This window comes from Narcine bancroftii, chromosome 7 (assembly GCF_036971445.1).
Source record: "Narcine bancroftii isolate sNarBan1 chromosome 7, sNarBan1.hap1, whole genome shotgun sequence".
NCBI classification, from domain to species: domain Eukaryota; kingdom Metazoa; phylum Chordata; class Chondrichthyes; order Torpediniformes; family Narcinidae; genus Narcine; species Narcine bancroftii.
This window is the reverse complement of record NC_091475.1, coordinates 21,252,607-21,273,649: the sequence shown is the minus strand read 5'-3', so window position 1 is coordinate 21,273,649 and position 21,043 is coordinate 21,252,607. Positions and strand designations below refer to the sequence as shown.

Sequence of the window (21,043 nt, the reverse complement as noted above, 5' to 3'; positions counted from 1 at the left end):
GAAATGGGGAGGATGGTGTTGGGTACCCGTTGAGAATGGCTGGGTTATGCCACTTGCGTAAAGAACAAAAGGTGTGCAAAGGAAAATAAAACTATTTACAGCCAAAGTGAATTTCAAGAATGCAAGTGCACTGCCGCATTGGGCTCTGCTCTCCTGACAAACACAGTCAGGGACACTGGGGTAAAAAGCAGAGGTCAGCAGTAGGATTCTCCCTGCCTTAATTACAATGCACAGGATTTGTGGCCTGTGGACATTTTAGGATAATGTTTAATGGTAGAATTTATGTTGACCATTCATGCTCCATGTAGAAATATATTAAGTCAATCAATGAAGGGATGAAGTTAGAATGAGTGACATCAGAATTGGTTTGGAGGTTAAAATGAATCAGGAAAGATAAGCTGCACATGATATCCATCTGCACATTATACACAGGAGTACTGCACTTCTTTCAGCTGTAAATCTGTACTTTATATTTGGATAAAATTAAAAACCTGCACCTGATGCCCCAATAAGGTGGGATTTAAGTTTGGTTCTGTCCCACATCCAATTTCCCAACCTTGGGTATAAACGGGAGGGTATAAACGGGAGGGAAGTCTTCAAAGATCGTGCTCCTGATTTGGGTCATGAAAGACAAAGGGAGGAATTTAAATCCTAACAATTTAAAAATAATGTTAATTACAAAATTGCTGTAAAAAGACATCTAACTCACTGCTGTCCTTCAGAAAAGGAATTCTATCATCTCAGTTCTGGTCGCTTCATCATAGGTAGGAATGTGGAAGCTATGGAGAGAGTGTAGATATCAGGAAGCTGCCTGGATTGGAAAATATTTCTTGAGGCAAGGTTACCAGTGCTGGGGCTTTTCTCTTTGGAGTGCTGAAGGATGAGAGGTGACTTAATAGAGGTCTACAAGATTATGAGAGGCATAGATAAGGTAAACTGCCAGCACCTTTTCCCACAGCGGGAGTAGCAAACACCAGAGGACACCTGTACAAAGTTAAGGGAGGAAAGTTTAGGGGAGACATCAGGGCAAGTTTTTTTTAAAAACAGAGTTTTGTGGGTGTCTGGAATGCATTGCCAGGGGGTGATGGTGGAGGCTGGAACATTAGGGGCATTTAAGACTCTAAGGCACATGGATGAAAGAAAAGTACGTTTATGGAGGTCAGAAGGTTTTTTTTTTAGGTATATATAGGTTGGCACAACATAGTGCACTAAAGGGCCAGTACTGTGCTGTAATGTTCTATGCTACCCTTATGAAGGGTATCTCTGGACCCATGAACATGAGTACTCCTTATTATGCTTTAAAATGGCCCAAAAACAATTTGCAATGGATCATGAATCTGCCTTGCCAGAAACTCCCATCGGATGGAAGGGTAAAAGCACAGAGAAGGCCATAATCTGGAAGATGCCCTCCAAGACACACACTGCCCGACTTGGAAATGCATTATGGTTTCTTCAAAGTCGCCAGGTCAATATCCTGGAACCTTCCCTCAAAAGCATTGCGAGTACACCCACATCTCAAGGACCGCAGTGATTCAAGTGAAAATGGCAAGGGGCAATTAAATGCTGGCTCAGCCTGGGAAGCCCACACTCCATGAACGAGAGAAAAGAAGTGAAAGCATCCACGAGACTAGAGGGACATTGATGGGAGAGGAAGAGGAGAAAAGCAGATGTGACAGTGTCATTGAAGAACATCAGAAGGACCTTGACAATGGATTTGGAGGATGGTATAAATACTATAGTAATTAAATTCAGAACAATCCGATAGGTCATGGCCCAGTGTTGCTGTAGACTCATTCAAACATTATCACAACTTTCAAGGAATTTAAACTGTTTGTTAAATCCAAAACTACTCAATAATGGTGACCACATATCTACAACTTTTTGGAAAAAACACTAAATCCATAATCATAGTGAAAACAAATGCTGGAGAATTTCAGCAGGTCGAACAGCATATTTTGTATAGCAAAAACCAACTTTTTGGCTTGAGCCCTTCATCAAGATAGGAGCAAAATGTTGACAGGCACCCAAACAAATTGGGGGAGGGGGAGGGTGGTGGTGGTGTTAAACCTTGAGAGCATCATGGATTACAGATTGGGAGCAGTGAGAGAGATTCTCACAGAACTCTCTATGGAGACCAAAATAACTTCTTCAGGGTAGGTATCCCTCAAAGAGATTTTGCACAGTTTTGCGGTTGAAAGGAGTAAAACAGGCAAGTCTGCAGGCATCGTGATTGAACTAACTGTTCCCCATCTGCAATCCCTGATGCTCTCAAATCCATAATCATTATTGAGTGTATTAAATATGCTTCCCTTTCCTCATCTTTCTTACTTGAACAACAATTTGACTTCTTATCAGCCTGCTGAGTCAGCCATGATTTGAATGGCGGAGCAGTCTTGACGGGCTGAATGGTCTAATTCTGCTCCATGGTTTATTGGAAATGACCTAACAGGCCAATCCAATCAAGGGCAATGAATGATAAACAACACTTGTTGACCTTATCTGTGGCATCCAAATCCTAAAAAAAATGTCCTGAACAAATTTTAAAAAATCTCAAGGAATTAATTATCTTAAAAATTCACCGATGAATTTACAGTGAGCATATTTACCAGAGTGGGAAGGGAAACTAATGTTGCTTTTCTGCGAGCTGTAATAGTCCTGTATATAGTGCACAGACCATGAATTTTAGAAATGTTAGTGGCAGTGAACAGGAGAAGAGCTTTCCTTAGCAAACAATAACCTAGTGTAGTCAAACACGAACGTATGCAAACATTTCTTGCACAGACCTGGGGAAACCCAGCAGGCCAAACAGTGTACTTTATAGAACAAAGATAAAGATACATAATCAACATTTCTGGCTTGAGCTCTTCATTGAAGTATGAGCAAAATGTAGGGAGATTGTTTGGGCACTTGTCTACATTTTGCTTATACCTTATGAAGGGCTCAAGCCCAAAACATTGGTTAAATAACTGAGTATTACTTGGTGCCATCTATGTAACATTTATTGAGCTGATGACAAAAATGATTAAAAAATCAAGTTGTCTTGTTGCAAGTCATACCGCTTGCAGTGCAGCCTCTGGATCCTGGTCTTCACACTCGGTGGCAGCTTTGGAGACACTCCTCGCTGTGTCTGCTTCACAAATCTTGGAGGGTTGGTTTGCTGTTGGCTGCTCCAGGTATTTCAACTCCTTTGCAGGCACTGCAGAAAAACCAAAGCAGCATTAAACGATCCTGTTCCACCCCTCGAAGCATGGCAGGTGAACCCTGATAATTATCCACAATAGACCATAATGTGCTGACTCAATGTTTACACATTCATTTACATTATTTATTACAGAAATGGAGGAAGTCAGGTCTCGCAGCAACCATTGGAGGTAACACTATATGACTGACATTTCAAGCCTAAGCCTTTAGATTTTCGTGTTTCATTATTTATTAGGGGGTCTCCCTTTCCTTTACTGACAACATTCACCATGATTCTTGCTTTAATATGGCTTAAAGAATGAGTGAGGACCCTTTCCATCCAGAACATAGTATCTGTGACCCACTACCATCAGGAAGGAAGTACAGGAGCATCACAATCAGAACTGCCAGGCTGGGTATTAGCTTTGTCCCACAGGTTGTGAGATTGATGAACAGTATCCTGCAACTGAGTAAATCACCCCAAAATAATTATACATTTTGTTACGAGCTCCCATTTCATTTAGTGGGACTATTACTTTATGAACTAATACCGACTACAACCAATCACAGCAGTGGAGAGACTGGGTGGCAACAACTAGAACAGACTATATCCAAAGTTGATACACTAGAAGACAAAGAACATTTGTTGCTCTATCCATGAATAGAGTTGGTGAGAGAGTTATGTGAATGGAACACTAAGGGAAACAGCATTCATTATTGACCACCAGCCATGTCATGGAACTCTGAAGTGGAATGACTGTGTGAAATGGACAATTTGGCTGATTCTCCCTGGCAGAAGAATTAATGGACCACACTGTGATCAAAGGAAAGGCCACTTCGACTGACCCACACCTGGTTTTTGGAAGCAGGAGAATTGCTGCATTGGATTGTGACCAAAGTAATGGTCATTTTGATTGACATGGACCTGGATCATGGAAGCATTGTGCAAGTCACACGTTTCGTTTATGCAAGGAAAAGGGAATTGTGACAACCATTCACCCAAAAGGGTATTTCTTAACAAGAAACTCGACAAGGATTCGTGAGTTTTCAGCAGTCCGGTCACTCAGTCTCTCTCACCTCCTTCATGATTACTTCTGGGCATCAGTTAAGAGTCTGCGTTTCAACGCAGGTTTCTAAGACTGATCTCTGCAATGACTTTCCAGAATTGTGCCAAAGCTGTAATGGTTTGGGTATCCCACACACACACACACAAATAAACAAGTATATTCATGCATAGTTGGGTTTAATTTAACTTTTATATTAGTTATGAATAAATATATTGTTTTAAAAGAAAAACAGTAACACTGTTTTGGTGAATTCTTATTGCTGCTGTTTTGCGACGTAGCAATTTACATTTTAAATTATATGTTTGTCTAGATACATGTTGAAATGTACTAGTTGAAATGGCAGCGGTGTTGGAACTGCTGTAACGCCAAGGCTGCTGCTGGTGTAGACGTGCAGGGAGCAAGGAGCGGAGATACAATGCTTGCTCGGTGTCCAATTGCCCAGTCGACTGCCATCAAGGGAGACGACAGTAGTGTTATTTATAATTCCACGAATGCATGGTCGACGCTCAAGATGGCGGTAGCCACGAGGGGTTCTAGTCTCCAGTGGAATGGAGGACTGGCAGAGAACACCAGAAAACAGGGAGATCATCCCCCAGCTGAGAAGGAGAAGCAGAGATGACCCATGGGGACAGTGACGATGGCGGCAGACCAGAGGAGACTTTGAGACTGAAAGACCCACGCACGCGGCAGGCTGCTGGAAACTCAAGGCGAGGAACCCACGGAGGCTGTGGGTTGTAGGAGACGGCTGTCGGGAAACTCACGTCGGGCTGCAGACTGCTGGAGCCTGGCTCGAAGCTGGCTGAAAAGGTACCAGGTATCAGAACCGGGATGTGAGGGGGTGCCGAAGGTGCTGAAGAGTTCCTGACGGTGATGGAAGTTTGGATCTGGAGCTCAGGTGGCCGATAGTTTGGACTGGACTCTGGGGGGCTGCAGAAGTGCTGGAGGTGAATCTACAAACACTCAGTGACTCTGGGGGGGGATCTCTTTTGCTTCTCCTTCTCTGCCTGTAAGAGGCGCTTCAGGCAATTTCTGTTGAAGGCGAATCTGTCTTACAGCAGGCAAAAGCAATTTCATGTAATATGAGCTGTTTTATTACATGACAATAAGTTGAATCTATAAATCACTATATCTATATATAATATATATATATAAGGTGAGTGTGTGCATGCGTGTACACCGTGGTCCAGAGAAACACTTTGGTCTACTTGCATATGTTACTTGAACTTGAATTTTCCAATTTCAGTTTCAGGTAACCCCCCCCCCCCCCCCCCCAGCCGTATCCAGTTCCATTGCTTCCATTTATCCTTTACCTGCTTCTCTATACGTGTGCAGTCAGATTGAACTTGATTTCAAACGACTTCAATCTCTCAGCAAAGGAACAAGGTTCATCCAAAATTTCAAAGCCTTGCTGAAACTGGAGCCATTCAACAGCACGCTGTTAATCAAAACACGATTCCAAGTTCCAACCCTCATGACTCCCATATTAGATGACTTTTTCCTCAGACTGAATTTTTGTTATGTTATTCATCTTCAATTTGCATTGTTAAGTGTCTCTTTATTCACACTTTTTTCCCCCATTCTCCTTTATCTGTTTCTGGGTCCCTCAAACACAACATTTTGTTTGTCACAATGACACAAGTAATGACAGGAAGAGGGCAGAACAGACAAACTCTGTCTTGTTCGCACATCGGTAAGACACAGGAGCCATCAGTTGGAGAATGGAACCATAACACTGGCTGATTGTTCTCACTTTCTCATGGACTGACACCAAGCCTTGGCTGAGTACAACTAACTCACTGACCATGCGCTGCCACAAGCCCCGAGTTGCCAGAGCAAGTTCGTGACGTGGAACAATTACGACGTTCAAAAGACCTTTGCACAGATATGTGGATCAGAGGAATTGTAAGTACACGGACTAAATGCAGACAAATGGGACTAGCCCAGATTGCCAACTTGGTCGGCATGAAAGAGTTTGCTCACAGGGTCTGTTCCCTGCTCCATGACTCATGCAGAAAAAGAAATTGGTCCAGGGACCCCACTATATACACGACATGTTCTTGCACTTTTCAATCCAGTGAATTGCTCAAATAGGGCTCAAAGAATCATCAAAGATCCCTAGTATCTATCACACAGTATCTTTGACCCACTACTATTAGAAAGGTGATAATAGAGGCATCAATGTATGGACTGGCAGGCTTCTTTCTACAGGCTGTGAGAATGATGAATGGAATCTTGTAACTTTGGGTATCTTCCAAGTGAAATGAGTGAATTATTGCAAGATATTTTCTGCATATGTAGAGGTAGTCCTCGACTTCCAACCTACCTGAGCTACATCCATCTGCACATATGACTAATTAAAAAAAATCTTGATTAAAACTACTGTACAAGTACAAATTTTGTATTAAATGTACTGCATACAGTGGTTCTACTCCCGGCGGCAGCCCGAGGTTCCTGGGTAACGACGGATTTGAGTTATAACCAACTTATCGGTCTCAGTTACGGCCGGTCCTAAGTCAGGGACTCCCTAATTTATTTTATACATCTTCCATGTATATATGTGCCGTATTTGTGTGCAGTGCTCAGGAGAAGCACTGTTCTGCCAAATTGTACATGTAAAGTCAAATGATAATAGACTTATAGATCCTGCAAGACAGCTTCTGAATATTTGCTAAAAAAAGAATGGATTGCATCAAGAAACAGCATCCCAAATGTGAAGGTGTCTTCAGAGGTTTGAGACACAGACTAATTATCTACAGGCACATTTTCAAATCAACCAGGGATTTAAACTGTTAATTAAGTGAATCTTGGGGAAAAAATAATCATGGTAGGTCTCTTTTATTAGTGTCCTGTGGGGAAGGAAATGTGCTGCCTTCACACTTTGTGACCCCCTACAGAAATGTTGCTTACACTTCACTGCTTTATGAAAGAAGGATGATCAGTTCAAGGGCAAATTGTCAGTAAATCCCAGCCTTGGTAGTCAACTGATAAAGGGTAAATTGTCAGTAAATCCCAGCCTTGGTAGTCAACTGTTCAAGGGCAAATTGTCAGTAAATCCCAGCCTTGGTAGTCAACTGTTCAAGGGCAAATTGTCAGTAAATCCCAGACTTGGTAGTCAACTGTTCAAGGGCAAATTGTCAGTAAATCCCAGCCATGGTAGTCAACTGTTCAAGGGCAAATTGTCAGTAAATCCCAGCCTTGGTAGTCAAATATTCAAGGGCAAATTGTCAGTAAATCCCAGCCATGGTAGTCAACTGTTCAAGGGCAAATTGTCAGCAAATCCCAGCCTTGGTAGTCAACTGTTCAAGGGCAAATTGTCATTAAATCCCAGCCTTGGTAGTCAACTGTTCAAGGGCAAATTGTCAGTAAATCCCAGCCTTGGTAGTCAAATGTTCAAGGGCAAATTGTCAGTAAATCACTGCCATGGTAGTCAACTGATCAAGGGTAAATTGTCAGTAAATCCCAGCCTTGGTAGTCAACTGTTCAAGGGCAAATTGTCAGTAAATCCCAGCCTTGGTAGTCAACTGATCAAGGGCAAATTGTCATTAAATCCCAGCCTTGGTAGTCAACTGTTCAAGGGCAAATTGTCAGTAAAACCCAGCCTTGGTAGTCAACTGATCAAGGGCAAATTGTCAGTAAATCTTAGCCATGGTAGTCAACTGTTCAAGGGCAAAATGTCAGTAAATCCCAGCCTTGGTAGTCAACTGTTCAAGGGCAAATTGTCAGTAAATCCCAGCCTTGGTAGTCAACTGTTCAAGGGCAAATTGTCAGTAAATCCCAGCCTAGGTAGTCAACTGTACAAGGGCAAATTGTCAGTAAATCCCAGCCTTGGTAGTCAACGGATCAAGGGCAAATTGTCAGTAAATCCCAGCCTTGGTAGTCAACTGTTCAAGGGCAAATTGTCAGTAAATCCCAGCCTTGGTAGTCAACTGTTCAAGGGCAAATTGTCAGTAAATCTCAGCCTTGGTAGTCAACTGATCAAGGGCAAATTGTCATTAAATCCCAGCCTTGGTAGTCAACTGTTCAAGGGCAAATTGTCAGTAAAACCCAGACTTGGTAGTCAACTGATCAAGGGCAAATTGTCAGTAAATCTTAGCCATGGTAGTCAACTGTTCAAGGGCAAAATGTCAGTAAATCCCAGCCTTGGTAGTCAACTGTTCAAGGGCAAATTGTCAGTAAATCCCAGCCTTGGTAGTCAACTGTTCAAGGGCAAATTGTCAGTAAATCCCAGCCTTGGTAGTCAACTGTTCAAGGGCAAATTGTCAGTAAATCCCAGCCTAGGTAGTCAACTGTTCAAGGGCAAATTGTCAGTAAATCCCAGCCTTGGGAGTCAACTGTTCAAGGGCAAATTGTCAGTAAATCCCAGCCTTGGTAGTCAACTGATCAAGGGCAAATTGTCATTAAATCCCAGCCTTAGTAGTCAACTGTTCAAGGGCAAATTGTCAGTAAATCCCAGCCTTGGTAGTCAACTGATCAAGGGCAAATTGTCATTAAATCCCAGCCTTGGTAGTCAACTGTTCAAGGGCAAATTGTCAGTAAATCCCAGCCTTGGTAGTCAACTGTTCAAGGGCATATTGTCAGTAAATCCCAGCCATGGTAGTCAACTGTTCAAGGGCAAATTGTCAGTAAATCCCAGCCTTGGTAGTCAACTGTTCAAGGGCAAATTGTCAGTAAATCCCAGCCTTGGTAGTCAACTGTTCAAGGGCAAATTGTCAGTAAATCCCAGCCTTGGTAGTCAACTGTTCAAGGGCAAATTGTCAGTAAATCCCAGCCTTGGTAGTCAACTGATCAAGGGCAAATTGTCATTAAATCTCAGCCTTGGTAGTCAACTGTTCAAGGGCAAATTGTCAGTAAAACCCAGCCTTGGTAGTCAACTGATCAAGGGCAAATTGTCAGTAAATCCAAGCCATGGTAGTCAACTGTTCAAGGGCAAAATGTCAGTAAATCCCAGCCTTGGTAGTCAACTGTTCAAGGGCAAATTGTCAGTAAATCCCAGCCTTGGTAGTCAACTGTTCAAGGGCAAATTGTGAGTAAATCCCAGCCTAGGTAGTCAACTGTTCAAGGGCAAATTGTCAGTAAATCCCAGCCTTGGTAGTCAACTGTTCAAGGGCAAATTGTCAGTAAATCCCAGCCTTGGTAGTCAACTGATCAAGGGCAAATTGTCATTAAATCCCAGCCTTGGTAGTCAACTGTTCAAGGGCAAATTGTCAGTAAATCCCAGCCTTGGTAGTCAACTGTTCAAGGGCAAATTGTCAGTAAATCCCAGCCTTGGTAGTCAACTGATCAAGGGTAAATTGTCAGTAAATCCGAGCCTTGGTAGTCAACTGTTCAAGGGCAATTTGTCAGCAAATCCCAGCCTTGGTAGTCAACTGATCAAGGGCAAATTGTCAGTAAATCCCAGCCATGGTAGTCAACTGTTCAAGGGCAAATTGTCAGTAAATCCCAGCCTGGGTAGTCAACTGTTCAAGGGCAAATTGTCAGTAAATCCCAGCCTTGGTAGTCAACTGATCAAGTGTAAATTGTCAGTAAATCCCAGCCTTGGTAGTCAACTGTTCAAGGGCAAATTGTCAGTAAATCCCAGCCTTGGTAGTCAACTGTTCAAGGGCAAATTGTCAGTAAATCCCAGCCATGGTAGTCAACTATTCAAGGGCAAATTGTCAGTAAATCCCAGCCTTGGTAGTCAACTGTTCAAGGGCAAATTGTCAGTAAATCCCAGCCTTGGTAGTCAACTGATCAAGGGCAAATTGTCAGTAAATCCCAGCCTTGGTAGTCAACTGTTCAAGGGCAAATTGTCAGTAAAACCCAGCCTTGGTAGTCAACTGATCAAGGGCAAATTGTCAGTAAATCCAAGCCATGGTAGTCAACTGTTCAAGGGCAAAATGTCAGTAAATCCCAGCCTTGGTAGTCAACTGTTCAAGGGCAAATTGTCAGTAAATCCCAGCCTTGGTAGTCAACTGTTCAAGGGCAAATTGTGAGTAAATCCCAGCCTAGGTAGTCAACTGTTCAAGGGCAAATTGTCAGTAAATCCCAGCCTTGGTAGTCAACTGTTCAAGGGCAAATTGTCAGTAAATCCCAGCCTTGGTAGTCAACTGATCAAGGGCAAATTGTCATTAAATCCCAGCCTTGGTAGTCAACTGTTCAAGGGCAAATTGTCAGTAAATCCCAGCCTTGGTAGTCAACTGTTCAAGGGCAAATTGTCAGTAAATCCCAGCCTTGGTAGTCAACTGATCAAGGGTAAATTGTCAGTAAATCCGAGCCTTGGTAGTCAACTGTTCAAGGGCAATTTGTCAGCAAATCCCAGCCTTGGTAGTCAACTGATCAAGGGCAAATTGTCAGTAAATCCCAGCCATGGTAGTCAACTGTTCAAGGGCAAATTGTCAGTAAATCCCAGCCTGGGTAGTCAACTGTTCAAGGGCAAATTGTCAGTAAATCCCAGCCTTGGTAGTCAACTGATCAAGTGTAAATTGTCAGTAAATCCCAGCCTTGGTAGTCAACTGTTCAAGGGCAAATTGTCAGTAAATCCCAGCCTTGGTAGTCAACTGTTCAAGGGCAAATTGTCAGTAAATCCCAGCCATGGTAGTCAACTATTCAAGGGCAAATTGTCAGTAAATCCCAGCCTTGGTAGTCAACTGTTCAAGGGCAAATTGTCAGTAAATCCCAGCCTTGGTAGTCAACTGATCAAGGGCAAATTGTCAGTAAATCCCAGCCTTGGTAGTCAACTGTTCAAGGGCAAATTGTCAGTAAATCCCAGCCTTGGTAGTCAACTGTTCAAGGGCAAATTGTCAGTAAATCCCAGCCTAGGCAACTGTTCAAGGGCAAATTGTCAGTAAATCCCAGCCTTGGTAGTCAACGGAACAAGGGCAAATTGTCATAAATCCCAGCCTTGGTAGTCAACTGTTCAAGGGCAAATTGTCAGTAAATCCCAGCCTTGGTAGTCAACTGTTAAAGGGCAAATTGTCAGTAAATCCCAGCCATGGTAGTCAACTGTTCAAGGGCAAATTGACAGTAAATCCCAGCCTTGGTAGTCAACTGTTCAAGGGCAAATTGTCGGTAAATCCCAGCCTTGATAGTCAACTGATTAAGGGCAAAATGTCATTAAATCCCAGCCTTGGTAGTCAACTGTTCAAGGGCAAATTGTCAGTAAATCCCAGCCTTGGTAGTCAACTGTTCAAGGGCAAATTGTCAGTAAATCCCAGCCTTGGTAGTCAACTGTTCAATGGCAAATTGTCAGTAAATCCCAGCCTTGGTAGTCAACTGTTCAAGGGCAAATTGTCAGTAAATCCCAGCCTAGGTAGTCAACTCTTCAAGGGTAAATTGTCAGTAAATCCCAGTCTTGGTAGTCAACTGTTCAAGGGCAAATTGTCAGTAAATCCCAGCCTTGGTAGTCAACTGATCAAGGGCAAATTGTCATTAAATCCCAGCCTTGGTAGTCAACTGTTCAAGGGCAAATTGTCAGTAAATCCCAGCCTTGGTAGTCAACTGTTCAAGGGCAAATTGTCAGTAAATCCCAGCCTTGGTAGTCAACTGTTCAAGGGCAAATTGTCAGTAAATCCCAGCCTTTGTAGTCAACTGATCAAGGGCAAATTGTCATTAAATCCCAGCCTTGGTAGTCAACTGTTCAAGGGCAAATTGTCAGTAAATCCCAGCCTTGGTAGTCAACTGTTCAAGGGCAAATTGTCAGTAAATCCCAGCCTTGGTTGTCAACTGTTCAAGGGCAAATTGTCAGTAAATCCCAGCCTTGGTAGTCAACTGATCAAGGGCAAATTGTCATTAAATCCCAGCCTTGGTAGTCAACTGTTCAAGGGCAAATTGTCAGCAAATCCCAGCCTTGGTAGTCAACTGATCAAGGGCAAATTGTCAGTAAATCCCAGCCTGGGTAGTCAACTGTTCAAGGGCAAATTGTCAGTAAATCCCAGCCTTGGTAGTCAACTGTTCAAGGGTAAATTGTCAGTAAATCCCAGCCTTGGTAGTCAACTGTTCAAGGGCAAATTGTCAGTAAATCCCAGCCTTGGTAGTCAACTGTTCAAGGGCAAATTGTCAGTAAATCCCAGCCATGGTGGTCAACTATTCAAGGGCAAATTGTCAGTAAATCCCAGCCTTGGTTGTCAACTGTTCAAGGGCAAATTGTCAGTAAATCCCAGCCTTGGTAGTCAACTGTTCAAGGGCAAATTGTCAGTAAATCCCAGCCTTGGTAGTCAACTGTTCAAGGGTAAATTGTCAGTAAATCCCAGTCTTGGTAGTCAACTGTTCAAGGGCAAATTGTCAGTAAATCCCACCCTAGTTAGTCAACTGATCAAGGGCAAATTGTCAGTAAATCCCAGCCTTGGTAGTTAACCTTTCAAGGGTAAATTGTCAGTAAATCCCAGCCTTGGTAGTCAACTGTTCAAGGGCAAATTGTCAGTAAATCCCAGCCTTGGTAGTCAACTGATCAAGGGCAAATTGTCAGTAAAGCCTTGGTAGTCAACCGCTTCCTGTGAATGGAACATTCAGCACAGGAAAAGACCCTTCGGCCCATTGTCTATAACTAACGATGCCAAATTAGACTAAATCTCTTGCACATGATCCATACCCGTCTGTTCCCTTCAGATAATGTGTCTATTGAGAAGCTTCTTTAACACTGCTATAGTATTTGCTTCATCCTCCATGCTTGACAGCCCGTTACAAGTGCTCACCACTCTTTAAAACAACTTGCGCCACACATTTCCTTTAAACTCCTCCTCACCTTAAATGCATGCACTCTGCTATTTGACTAGAGACCATGTGTTTAAGGTTAGGCTGGGGTAAATAAGGAATTTATGGTGAGAAGAGGTGATAAAGTTTTAAATAAGTGAACCCCCTACCAGTGCTAATTGCTGTAGCAGGTTCCCTTGGAGTCGTGTGTATTTCTAGCTTCTCCATTTGGGCCTTTTTCTCCTGCTGTGCATCCCATTCTTGCAGCTCCTTCTCAAACTTTCGATTGTCATCTCTAACGTACTCTTTCAAATCAGAGGGCAGGGTGTTCATTCCAGTCAACGCCTGGCCAGTTTCTTTATCAAACTCCTCTGGAAGAGCAAAGAGAGCATTTAAAAGTCTAGTGGCATATAGAACAAATGCACGATATGTGGAAGTTCTGATGAGCAGAGGTCCTTGTGCACATTCTTTAAGGAAAAAGACCATAAGCTATGGTAGTAGGCCATTCGGCCTGTCGAGTCTATGTCGTCATTCCATCGTGAGCTGATTCATTCTCACTCAGCTCCTCACCCGTCTTCTCCCCTTAACCATTAATACCCTGACTATTCAGATACCTATCAATCCCTGCCTTAAACACACCCAGAGACCTGGCTTCTTCAACCCACTGTGGTAGCAAATTCCTTTCTGGCTAAAGAAATTCCTCTGTATCTCTGTTTTAAATGGGTGTCCTTCCATCCTGAAATTGTGCCCTATTGTCATAGACTCTCCTACCATGGCAAACAACTTTGCCACATCTACTCTATGTCTTTCAACATTCAAAATGCTTCTATCAGGTTTCCCCCTCATTCTTCTGAGCTCCAAGGAGTACAGTCCAAGAGCCATCAAACGTTCCTCATATGTTAATCCTTTCATTACAGGAATCATTCTTGTAGATCTTCTCTGAACCCTCTCCAATGCCACCACATACTTTCTTAAATAAGGAGCCAAAACTGCTCACAATACTCCAAGTAAGGTCTCACCAGTGTCGTATAAAGCCTTAACATCACAACCCTGCTCTTGTATCCTATTCCTCTAGATATGAACGCAAAAATTGCATTCGTCTTTGACACTACAGGCAATACGTGAAGGTATTCTGCACGAGGACTTCCAAGTCATATAGCACCTCTGAATTTTCTCCCCATCTGTCCTTTTATTCCTTCGACTTTCCTTCATTATATTTTATCTGCCATTTCTTTGTGCAGTGTCCTAATCTATCTAATTCTCTTTACAGTCTCTTGGTAAAAGAGCAAGTTGACAATGTGGTTAGAATAGTAAATAGATTTTTGAGGTTTATGGTTTATACACTGATATGTTCAGTGAATAGTAAAACAAAGACAACGTTACAATTTTAGGCAGGGCTGATTAGGTTTTAGCTGGAAACAGTAGGGTTACGGTTAAATCTGATTGACAAAAGCAGCAAACGTTTAAAATAGGAGGCAAGTAGTTAGTTAGACCATGAATCCATTGTCAGAGATCAAAGGAGAAAAATACAATCGCAGCATTTGAAAAGGACCTGGATGAGTTTCTGAAATTGGAATTGCTGGTTTAAGGACGAAATTAAGGTTTAAAGAGTGGAGAAGGGGAAGATTAATCTTGCATTTTGCCAGCATAGACTAAATGGATTTGCCTCCTGACCACTGTTTTTGCGGCATGGTTAGTGTAGCAGTGTGACACTCTATTACAGTGTCAGCGATCCTTGTTCAAATCTGGTGTCATCTGTAAAGAGTTTGCACTTCATCCCTGTGACCTGTGTGGGTTTTCCCCGGGTGCTCCTGTTTTTTAAAATTTTAGACATACAGCATGTTAACAGACCATTTTGGCCGACAAGTCTGTGCCACCCAATTACATCCAATTATCCTATATCCTTGGTACATTTTGAACGGTGGGAGGAAACAGGAGTGCCTGGGGAAAACCTACACAGACATGGGGAGAACGTACAAACTCCTTACAGACAGCGTGGGATTCAAACCCTAGTCCCGATCACTGGTGCTGTAACAGCATTGTGCTAACCGCTACGCCAACCATGTTGTATCTGTTTCAACTGTGCTGCCACTCCCATCCTCCAAATATGTATGGGTTATAGGTTAATTCGGCACAGGTTTCAATGGCTGAAATCGGCTTCTACCATGTTGTAAATAAAATGAAAAATATTACACCCTGCCACTGACATCAAGTCAAGCAACACTCAAAACTAACCCTTCCCCTCAGGTCAAGAGAATTAGCAGCTCCTTGACCAAGAGTTTTCAGAGGTTTGGTATGACTTTGGCAAATTTCTACAGATGTGTGGTGAAAAGTGTGCTGACCAGCTGGTCTGGTATGGGGACACCAATACCCAAGCATAAAGGCCTGCAAAAAAGTAGTGGGCACAGCCCAGGGCATCACAGGCAAACCTTTTCCCACCATCAAGAACATCAATGGGGAACGCTGTTGTCGAGGAGCAGCAATAATCATCAAGGATCCACACCACCCAGCACATGCTCTGTGTTTGCTGCTGCCATTAGGAAAGAAGTATGAGTGCTACAAGATTCTTACCACCATCAGACTCAAGAAATGTAATCAGGGACTCATTTAAGGACTCTTACTTTTGCACTTCATTGATTTTTTCTCTCTCTCCATTGCACAGTTTGTTTACATTTCTTTATTTGTTTACGTGTCGATGTTGTGTATAGATTTTTTTTGTACTACCAAAGTGGTCATTCTGCTGGCCCTTAGGAAAAAGGATCTCCAACTTGTGTGTGATGTCGTGTATGAACTCAGACAATAAATCTGAAGTGCTTCCATCATTGCTGCCACTCAGTGACTTCAAAGTACTTGGGAAAAGTATTGAACTGAGCTGGAATAATAAAGGCGGCAGTCCACCCCCCCACCCCACCATCCCCCCCCCCCCCAGCAATACTGCCATATTTGCAGGATGGGAGCCATTTCAATGCAGAGCAACATGGATTGAAGTGGTTAAAACAAAAGAATTGCAGGGAGGAAGAATTTAGACTCAGTAGTATCATTATATTCAGGTTTCTGGCTAAGAAAGGACACCTGAGACGGACACCAATGACAAAGAACCAATTGGTATCTTTCAGCTTGACTATTGGGATCATAGTAACTCCATATTTTAAGAGGTTCAGAATTATTTCTGCTTAAGCTACGAGTTCTAGAACTGACACCTCATTTCACATTGTTCTCGGAACAAAAATAGCACTCGATATAAGAATCTTACTATTTCACTGCATCCTTAATGGAAGGGTGCAGACGTGCATAAACTGACAAAGGAGCAGGAAGGGAGTGAGTTACAAATGCACTGCCTGAGCGGTGGTGAACAAATTGCAATTTTCAAGAAGGGAATTTGATAGAGAAGAGGAAAAGAAAAACAACATGCTGGGGCTGCAGGAAACGAAGAGGTGGAGACCTCACAATGAGCCAATACGGGAAGGATCAACTGAACAGCTTGCCACGACGCATCACTGTGAAGAGAAACTGAAGTGGAGGACAAGAACTGAGAAATAGGACCAGGAATTGGCTATCTGGCCCATCGATCCTACTCCACCATTTGTCAAGATTGTGGCTGATCTGACCGTGGGCTCAGCTCCACTTACCAGCCTCTTTCCTATTAATGCCCCTACTATGCAAATAAGCTGGATTACTCTAACCAGAGCCTCTACTTTCCAATGTCTGAGGAAATTCAGCATGTCATCAAAAACTGTCGGGCTTCTACAGGTGCACCGCGGAACAAAAACGGACTGGTTGGTAGCATCCCATCTTGATCATTCGAATGTCCAGAAGATAACAAGCATATCCTGGTCCATCACAGACTCTGACCTCCCAACCACTGTAGGCATCAATGGGTCTTATGCATCATAAAGGACTGCCATCACCCTGGTCACAACTTCTTACAGGCAGAAGTTTCAGAAGCACTTTGAGCTTCAAGAGCAGTTCTTTTCCAACAGCTATCTGGCGCTCGAACCTCCCCTTGTAACACAAATCATAGACTGCTCCCACACAACAAAAGGACGGCTTGCTCCATTTCAAAACCATCTTTTTGCCCTGCGTTAACTGTGAAGATCTTTGCATTATCTCTTTTTTATTCATTTATGTATAGTACACAGAACACTACAGCACGGTACAGGCCCTTTGACCCATGATTTGCTGACCGATAGAAACCTACTCAACAAATTAAACTTCCCCAACTCACTCTCGTAACCCTCTATTTTTCTTGCAGCCATCTGACTGTCTGTCTTTTTAAAAATGTCCCTACTGTGCCAGCCTCTACTGCCACCCCGGCAATGCATTCCAAGTGCCCACTACTCTCTGTGCAAAAAAAATACTTACCCCTGATGTCTTCGCTAAGCTTTCCTTCTCACCTTGTATCGGATGTCCTTGGATGCTTGCTTCTCTCACACCGTGAAAAAGATGCTGGCTGTCCACCCTAACTCATGTACTCTGTGTTCATATACTCTTGTGCCTCTTTTACACTACGGTGCTTTTTATTTTAAACAAACCACTCTGTTAAAGGATCTTTAAATAAAGCATCTTGGTGCAAATATATGTTTCTGACAATAAACTCGTTGTCATTTGAGGCGGCACGGAACTGGGGTTCGAATCCCGCGCTGTCTGTAAGGAGTCTGTATGTTCTCCCCGTGTCTGCGTGGGTTTTCCCGGGGATGGGGGGGCCCGGTTTCCTCCCACCGTTTGAAACGTACCAGGGGTACAGGTTGATTGGGTGTAAAATTGGGCGGAGTGGACTTGTGAGCCTGCTACCATTCAGTATGTCCAAATTTAAAAAAGAAATCATCAAGCTGATATTTTTTCCTCACAATGACTAATAGATGCAGCAAATTAAGTAGAACTTGCTATGTCAGTGATGCAATTACCTTCTATCAAATATCGATCCGTGTCATTTATGTACATCAAGCAGTATGCACTTGCATTTCTGTAGCCACCAAAGGAGTCCCGTTCAAGCTCCTCCCAGGAGGATCTGGTAACAGCTACGTCATTGTATTTCATCCATTTCTCATGACGGTGATCGTGGATATAGGCCCAGTAATGCCCAGCATTAGCCTGACCTTCATGGACCAAGACTGCATGCAATCGGTAAGGAACCTAGAGTGCAAAAGGGAAGCTGTGACGAGCAAGCACTCAGTAGGATGAAGAGAAGAGAGAGTGAGACACCCCTGCTACTTGGAATTCAAGTGACTGGCAGACTCATGCAGCCGACACAAAGGAAAAAAACTGCAGGAGATAATCATGTAAGAAACATTGGTTTAAAATTGGCATTAGTTCACAAACTCACGCAATCAGAAAATTCACTTACACGCGATCTATCAATCCCCATAGGTGCCAGATACAAGGGTTTTTTACTATATTTGCAAGAAGAGCCATCAGCTGTTACAGTAGATGCTGATGTCTATTACCATTTGGCTATGTTCGCACTATAATACGATAGTGTTCTATACCAGCCCCTAGCAATAGTGGAGATAATGCATTCTTGTAAAATGACGCAGTTCAAATTTCATCATCAGATTGTTCCCATCAAGAGTTCCAGTTGAAACATTATCCTTCCCATTCAGAAGCCAAGATGCTGCTTGGCTATTTTACTCTTGCGTACTTTGCTGTTACCCGACCAGTTGCATCCACACCAGTGTACTCTGCCCATCACCTGACCTGTTAACACTTGCAGTAGTTTGTCTTCTGCCCGTCACCCGACCTGTTAACACTTGTAGCAGTTTGCCTTCTGCCCGACACCTGACCTGTTAACACTTGCAGTAGTTTGCCTTCTGCCCGACACCCGACCTGTTAACACTTACAGCAGTTTGCCTTCTGCCCGACACCCGACCTGTTAACACTTACAGCAGTTTGCCTTCTGCCTGTCACCTGACCTGTTAACACTTGCAGTAGTTTGCCTGCAGTCCAGCAAGAAATTGCCAAGGCATTGTACTCACTTGCATCATGGTCTTGTCAGTGTACATCAGCTCAATGGTGCGGTGAAGACGAGCAATACTCTCCTGCAGATCTGAAAAGACATCAGAAACTCTCGTTGTTGGTATGAGCGAGAAGGACAACTGACATTTTTCATGGGGGGGGGAGGGGGTCAGTGACTGAAATCTGAGTTACACCAGCAATCCCGTTTTGTATTTGCAGCTGATGGCTCAAATTTGACCCTTTCACTTATTTGCTGAAAATGAACTAAAATGACAATCCCTAAGATTTTGTTTCCCCCAAGGGCAAAAATTTGACTCACTGCCTTTCTCTCCCGTAAATTCAACAGGGTCTGCCCATGACTTCTTCCCATGGGCAGTGAGAATGCAGAATGACCAAAGGAACTGCTCACACTAACCATCTGAGACTTTCATAATCACAAAACATTATTTATTTGTATACATGAATACTTGTCCTGCATATGTATTGCTTGTCATGTGTGTTGCATCTGCGAGTTATGCATTGAGGACTGGAGAATGCTATTTCGTCGGGTTGTGCAATCAGACATTAAAGTAAAACACACAAGTCTACAGACACCATGGTGAAAGTAAAAACACAATGGTGGAGAAACTCAGCAGATCAAACAGCGTACTTTACGTAGCAAAGATACATAACCAACATTTATGACTTGAGCCCTTCATCAAGGTACGAGCTCAAGTCATAAATGTTGGTTATGTATCTTTGCTACATAAAGTACTGTTTGACCAGCTAAGTTTCTCCAGGATTGTGTTTTTACAAATGATAATAAATTGTACTCAGAACAAGGAAAAAATTGCAAGCATACTTAATTAAATTAAATTTCATTTGTCACATTACACCAAGTGCAATGAGAAAGGCTCTTCTTCAAGCATTCAAACAGGTTATGTACAGAAAATACCTCAGTGGGAAACCCAGGGAGGGTGACGGACAGTTGGGGAGGCAGCAACATTTGATAAGTGCCAAAAGGAGAGGCAAGAGAGAAAATAGTGGGATCAGGAGACAGAAAGGGTGGAGGTGTAAATGGCTGCGGGGAGGGGAAAGAAGACAAAGGCTCCCAGTTCTGGAATCTGACAAGGAGAGAAGGTGATGATGGTTGGTAGGGGAGAGGTGAATGACTAATTTGACCAAATGGAACCAAGGGGGGGGGGGATTCATCCTTTTGGTCTCATGGGTGGGAGGCTGGAACAAGGAGGTGGATGAGAATGGAGGGGGGCTGGGTGGGAAAGGTGACAAAAGTGGAGTTGGGGGGAGGGAAAGTTGAGAATGAACTCAGAGGGATAAATTTACCATTCTTACCACTGGATTCCAGAAATAAACCCAGTTTACAGACAGCAGAGAAACAGATTTGGGATGGGTTGGGAGTAAAGGAGGGTAGAGTTAAGAGTGCATACCTCTGGTGTCATTCTCCACTTCCATCCTCCATCGATGCAGACAACCTTCCAGCACCCTCAGCTCATCCTCTGTGATGTGTCGTGGTGCAGGATGCATTGGGATTTCTGGAGGAACCCGAGACTGTGTGAACGGTTTGTGTACAATCGGCCTCTGAAGAGGCGGTGTGCAAGGGGCTTCTGTCAGAGGTACAGGGCCAAGTTCTGGCGGGCTGTAGGCAATATGGAGTAATAACAAGTTGGTTTAACCAATCCAAACACTCTAACAGTCTGTTAGAACTGTGATATATCTATAGCTTTAAGGAACCAGCTATTTCCCACAGATTAAGACAATAGTTCAACAGCAGAGTGGCATGGTTAGTGTAGCAGTTAGCAAAACGCTGTAACAGCGCCAGCGAGCAGGACCGGAGTTTGAATATGGCGCTGTCTGTAAGGAGTTTGTACGTTCTCCCCATGACCTGCATGGGCTTCCTCCACGTACAAGGGATATAGGTCAATTGGGTGTAATTGGGCAGCAAGGGCTCATGGGCCAAAAGGGCTAGTTACTGTGCTGTATGTCTAAATTTAAAATTATTGTAACACCATCAGGACCATTTCCAAAAAAAATCATGAGCACATTTGATGGCGGATGTACCCTCAGATTTGCTCTTACTCGACTGAACCATAAGAACACGACAACACTGAAACAGGCCTTTCACCCCATCAAGTCTATGCTAAACTAATTATTCTACATTGTCCCACTGACCAGCACTT

At 43.2% G+C, this 21,043-nt stretch overlaps 1 protein-coding gene across 7 annotated transcripts in view; it reads right to left on the bottom strand.

The window, feature by feature from the left end:
• usp25 (ubiquitin specific peptidase 25) overlaps positions 1-21,043 on the bottom strand; it is a 177,135-nt gene that overhangs the window by 51,849 nt on the left and 104,243 nt on the right. For all 7 annotated transcript variants that reach the window (XM_069889045.1, XM_069889047.1, XM_069889050.1 and 4 more), the window contains 5 exons: positions 20,294-20,502; positions 18,887-18,957; positions 17,819-18,047; positions 13,085-13,285; positions 3,057-3,196 (listed from right to left, as the gene is read on the bottom strand). In XM_069889045.1, the coding sequence (XP_069745146.1) occupies positions 3,057-3,196; positions 13,085-13,285; positions 17,819-18,047; positions 18,887-18,957; positions 20,294-20,502 (850 nt within the window). The remainder of the gene's footprint in view (positions 1-3,056; positions 3,197-13,084; positions 13,286-17,818; positions 18,048-18,886; positions 18,958-20,293; positions 20,503-21,043) is intronic.